The sequence below is a fragment of the Littorina saxatilis genome, linkage group LG8 (genome assembly GCF_037325665.1).
Source record: "Littorina saxatilis isolate snail1 linkage group LG8, US_GU_Lsax_2.0, whole genome shotgun sequence".
NCBI classification, from domain to species: Eukaryota; Metazoa; Mollusca; class Gastropoda; order Littorinimorpha; family Littorinidae; genus Littorina; species Littorina saxatilis.
In genome coordinates this window covers 61801147-61807146 of record NC_090252.1, presented here as the reverse complement: position 1 = coordinate 61807146, position 6000 = coordinate 61801147, and the positions used below count along the sequence as shown (strand labels likewise).

Genomic DNA, 6000 nt, shown 5'->3' with positions numbered 1-6000 from the left:
ATGGACCATTTGTGATTTTTTCTGTATTTATTTTTTGCTGAATGTGTATCAAAGCTATTTTACTCTAATTAGGCCTAACGGTTCACCTAAGAAAGAAGGACTACCAAACACAAAATGAAACTTCTTTGCACAAAAACAAGCTAGTTATCAGCAATAAACAACAAGTCGCGTAAGGCGAAAATACAATATTTAGTCAAGTAGCTGTCGAACTCACAGAATGAAACTGAACGCAATGCCATTTTACTCGTAGCATCGTCAGGCCACCGCTCATGGCAAAGGCAGTGAAATTGACAAGAAGAGCGGGGTAGTAGTTGCGCTAAGAAGGATAGCACGCTTTTCTGTACCTCTCTTTGTTTTAACTTTCTGAGCGTGTTTTTAATCCAAACATATCATATCTATATGTTTTTGGAATCAGGAACCGACAAGGAATAAGATGAAAGTGTTTTTAAATTGATTTGGACAATTTAATTTTGATAATAATTTTTATATATTTAATTTTCAGAGCTTGTTTTTAATCCGAATATAACATATTTATATGTTTTTGGAATCAGCAAATGATGGAGAATAAGATAAACGTAAATTTGGATCGTTTTATAAATTTTTATTTTTTTTTACAATTTTCAGATTTTTAATGACCAAAGTCATTGATTAATTTTTAAGCCACCACGCTGAAATGCAATACCGAAGTCCGGGCTTCGTCGAAGATTACTTGACCAAAATGTCAACCAATTTGGTTGAAAAATGAGGGCGTGACAGTGCCGCCTCAACTTTCACGAAAAACCGGATATGACGTCATCAATGACATTTATCAAAAAAATGAAAAAAACGTTCGGGGATTTCATACCCAGGAACTCTCATGTCAAATTTCATAAAGATCGATCCAGTAGTTTAGTCTGAATCGCTCTACACACACACACACACACACACACACACGCACACACGCACACACGCACATATACCACGACCCTCGTTTCGATTCCCCCCTCGATGTTAAAATATTTAGTCAAAACTTGACTAAATATAACAAGTCGCGTAAGGCGAAAATACAATATTTAGTCAAGTAGCTGTCGAAGTCACAGAATGAAACTGAACGCAACGCCATTTTTCAGCAAGACCGTATACTCGTAGCGGGGTAGTAGTTGCGCTAAGAAGGATAGCACGCTTTTATGTACCTCTCTTTGTTTTAACTTTCTGAGCGTGTTTTTAATCCAAACATATCATATCTATATGTTTTTGGAATCAGGAACCGACAAGGAATAAGATGAACGTGTTTTTAAATTGATTTGGACAATTTAATTTTGATAATAATTTTTATATATTTAATTTTCAGAGCTTGTTTTTAATCCGAATATAACATATTTATATGTTTTTGGAATCAGCAAATGATGGAGAATAAGATAAACGTAAATTGGGATCGTTTTATACATTTTTATTTTATTTTACAATTTTCAGATTTTCAAATTTCATAAAGATCGGTCCAGTAGTTTAGTCTGAATCGCTCTACACACACACACACGCACACACGCACACACGCACATACACCACGACCCTCGTTTCGATTCCCCCTCGATGTTAAAATATTTAGTCAAAACTTGACTAAATATAAAAAGTGGTCCATATTAGGGGCCCTTTCCCTACACAAGTATGGCTTTACACGATTACTAAACACTAGTGCACTTGTTGAAAATTACGGAACATAGTACATGCTCCTGTTCAAAATGTGTTAGTTGATGCTGAATGAGCAGCTTATCGATTGTTCGGTCGATCGATTGATTGCTGTATATTTACTGTAATATCGATCGATTGATGAATGCATATTTACTTGAATATGATTTTGTTCTTCTTTTCTTTAACCTTTTTCGATACTAGTCTCCATCAGGTATTGCTCACTGCGCCGAAGCCGGGAACGCCGGTGGGACTGACGGGTTATACGGGGAGGAAGGGCGGGAGGATTGGGGGGGGGGGGGGGGGGAGGAAATTGTCATTATTTCGACCTCAGTTGGAAAAAAAAGAAAAAGGTATGGCTGCTTGTGACGTAACAGCAGGGAAGGGATAGTTTCACCTCCAGAAGGAAGTCGATTTCATGCGCCTGTGGCAAGTCATTTCTGGTTTGTTTCTTTTCCGCACCTCTCAACGCCTACCGCTGCTGTGTCTTTCTTTTCGTGCCTGAAGAGAATGCTTCGGCTGCCGAGTTCTGCCACTCTGCCATTTTCTTATTTAGATCACTGCCGATCTGCCTGCGTCAAAACTCCTTAGCAACAGCTGAATACGAAACTCCGCCTTCGAATCCGATAATACGGCGCGTGACGTCATGATGACGTCAAACAGGGTGGCCAGAAAGAGTGGCTCTCGCAGAAAGAAAGCGTGAACCGTAGAGGAAGAAGGCATGTCGCCGTTCACCAGGCGAGTCAGGATACTGACACGCTTGAAAGACGGGCTCTGGAGAGCTAGGGGATTCGAACCGTCAATTGTGAACGCATGTTGTGCCTGCCTGTAGTGGAAAAATGGTGATGATGGCTGGAGTATCACCCACGCTACAGCGACCTAAGGGACAGGCACCGTCCGTGCGTGTCGGATTTTATGACATCGAAAAAACGATAGGAAAAGGAAATTTCGCTGTCGTCAAACTCGCAAAGCATCGTATCACAAAGACAGAGGTAAGTGGATCCAAGTTCATCCATTTTATTTTCTCGAGAATGTGTCGTCTGCAACTACGATAACATTCCAGTGTCTCACCTGCGGCCACGATTGACAAGGAAGTATGACTGGGGAGGGTGAAGCTTGCGAAGTTTGCTGTGTGTTCAAAAACTCCGTTTACTATACACCATCCACATTCTTTTGTCTTTCGCTTTGTGACCCCTTCAGTACAGATGGCAAACAGAGATTATCTTTCCGGTCACGAAATCGCAGTGATTCAATTTCGACTCACGGAAAGTTCACTACCACAAGTTTTCACTACGACGGTTTGAAGAGGCCGAGTGAGGAAGCCGGCTCAACTTACGTTTAGTTTACTTTATTTCGTGTGTGGAGTGCCTGCACAGCGCACTGACTCGGTGACTGTGTGTTGCGTGTTCGTTGTGTGCTCACTCTGTTTACATTCCTCTCTGTGGGGTCAGTACGGGCCATGGGGAGGGAAGGGTAGGACAGGTTGTGTTTTGTGGGGATCAAGACTGGTACAGTCACCCTGGGAGGGCAAACCATGTCCCAAATAGTCACTAAGCTCTTAGTACTGGAGGCAGAAATAGAAAATGTAGCTGAGAGGGGTTGCTTCTCACCATAAACCTATACTCCTTCAACAGGTCATCTGTTTCGCTAGAGTCTAGTCTAGACCTTGTTTTAAATTTGTGTAATTGTACATGATATTATATGCCCCTGTGGAAGGCCTGGCAACAGGTCGAAAATTTGGGCTCACACTTGAAATTCTTTGTTTGGCTTTTCTTTTTCTTGATTTTGTTATATAATATATTCACCTGGCTAGCTGACACAAACGTTGAAGCACTATTTCAAGTGTACTTTAATCTAATGCACACTTAATCAAGTTAATGTCTCCTTTCCCACCTGAGGTATAGTAATAGAATCTGTTTCTATTGGGGTTAATCACTTAATGCAAGACAGCGTCAGTTTTCACCCCGGATGACGAAACACAGTTTATGCCATTGTGCCAGTCATTCTGTGGCCATTATGAAATTATTGTAGTCCTGACTAACCAATCATGTAAAACTAAAACCAGACTGATCAGATGCAGTGCTAAAACGAGGGTCTTGTTTGACTTTTCACTGACTAGATGGCAAGATATTCAGTTAAATACCACATGTTTAAGCACTACATCACATGTATAATTACTATTAGTTACTAGTATTAGTAGTGAGTAATGATTATACACAAAACTGAGCTTCAAATCAGGTGTACACATTTTCCCTCCTAGTTCTAAAGTTTATTTGTGTGTCTGTATGCGTGTGTGTGGGCTTACAAATAAATATAATATGAGTCAGCTAGGTCTTTATTTTAATTTTTTATGTCAGACTATTCCCTTTTTTACCTCCCTTGATGCCCAGTACCACAAGTTGTCACCTACACTTACAAATTCTTAGAGACACTAGTCACTAACACAGCATGCACAAAACTGAAAATGACACCATAAATTGTGTACACACACCTCTGTCCCACTGTCTGTGTTGTAAGTTCTGTGCATGCTCAGTAGACTCCCTTTGCTCTTACCCTTTTCTGTCAGTGTAATGTATCAGTACTGTGCATGCGGTGACACAATGCATTTAAATTATACACCCCCCACAAAGAGCTAAACTTTATACTGCAGTGGAACTCCTCTTTTACGACTCCCCAATTTAAGACTCGCTCCCTTTTATCTTAAGTCAGTTAAGACCCTACTTTTTGAGATTTTTTCTTCATAAGGCCAAAAAAAAAGAAATTGTCTGTTTAGGGTAACCCGACCGACCCTATCGATTTGGCGCCGACCCAAAAACTTTTTTTTGAAAAAAAAAAAAAAAAAAAAAAAAGGTAAAAATGCTAAAAAGAGACATTTGGCGTTTCTTTCTCTCCCTTTCTCTCTGTTTTATTTATACGTTAGTTTTGAAACATGTATTCATCAAATATAAGAAGTGAATGTTCAGCCAACATAGCATTTACACACACAAAAAAAAAAAAAAAAAAAAAAAACTTTACCTACCTACCGACCCTACTTTTTTTTGGTCATGTTACCCTAAACAGACAATTTTTTTTTTGGCCTAACCACTGGAAATGTACTCCCATTATGGACAACCTCCTTTTTAAGACCTGGTTTTCTCAGACAATCAGAGGTCTTAAAGTGGGGGTTCCATTGTAGTAGACACAGTGAGTGTTATGTTACCAGCTTAAATACAGCACTCACAGCAGTTCGGTGACCTCTAGGTGGAATTTCTTTCAAGCAGGGGGTAGGTAGATCAGTGGGCTGAGTGTGGGATGGAAAAGGGTGGGGTTTGATCCACGTTGTCCCCTCTATACAAGTTTGCTGAACAAATCAAGTGAGAGAGATTTTGCACAGTGGTACAGATGACATATGTACATAATTATGTATACATGTAATCAGTGTTGTTGCCAGGCCTCGGTCTTCGGTCTCTGACCATTCCTTTCTGATTTGACGCATTGGACCTAGCCTTGTCCGGTCGATGGACCGATAGTTTTTACGTTTTGGTGGTCAACTGACCGATACATATTCGTACAAGACGGACAAGGTCTGCAATGAATGGAATGGGAGTTGCAAAGTCGGAAAACAAACCCCGATCGAAATGCTCATGTTCGCTACGAGTGAAAATGCACTCGGTGCCGAGTCCGTGTTTGTCGTCATTGACACTCGAGGCTGCGTTTACGGAAATACCCGATCCAGCCGGTGTACCTATTTACCGAAAACGGCGCAAACAGCTGAAAGTTAATCAATATAAATAATACATTTTTGCGTAAAAAGATAGATTTAACTCCGGACTGTAAGTTATTTTGCATTGCATACAAATCAAAGGTATGGCGGTAAAATTTGGACCTATTGTTTTTTTAAAGCCAGGACATTTGGACCTATTGTGGTTTTTTTAGGGAGGTCCATTAATGACCTATTGTCTTCTTAGGCGGGCAACAACACTGTGTAATGATGTATGCAGTCTAAGGTCTCTACTGTGACACATTCTGTGGGCTCGCATAGTCGGCCAAGTGGAAAACAGGCGTTAACGCAGATGGTGCTTTTCTTCCTTACCCATCACAGACAGCAGTGTGTTCATGGGTGGCTGCCCGGCAAACATATTAGATTCTTTTTAACACAGAGAGGATTTGTTGAATCATCTTTCTTGTGACGTTAGTCCTTTGTTCTTTACAACGTATGGACAGGCCAGGGGGTACACTTAAAGATCGTCATGTGCAGAGCGACACAGCTATTGTCAGTAAATGGTCAGTTAGGGATAATGCTTGAGAAAAAAATAATGATAAGAGGGGATTGTTTTGCTCAGAGCAGTGCAGTGT

At 40.5% G+C, this 6000-nt stretch overlaps 1 protein-coding gene across 1 annotated transcript in view; it reads left to right on the top strand.

The window, feature by feature from the left end:
* The first annotated feature begins 2325 nt into the window (after positions 1 to 2325).
* The window catches only part of LOC138974784 (serine/threonine-protein kinase SIK2-like), a 45656-nt gene continuing 41981 nt past the window's right edge, over positions 2326 to 6000 (top strand). The window contains exon 1 of the mRNA XM_070347512.1: positions 2326 to 2657. Within this exon, the coding sequence (XP_070203613.1) occupies positions 2505 to 2657 (153 nt within the window). The 5' untranslated portion in view covers positions 2326 to 2504. The remainder of the gene's footprint in view (positions 2658 to 6000) is intronic.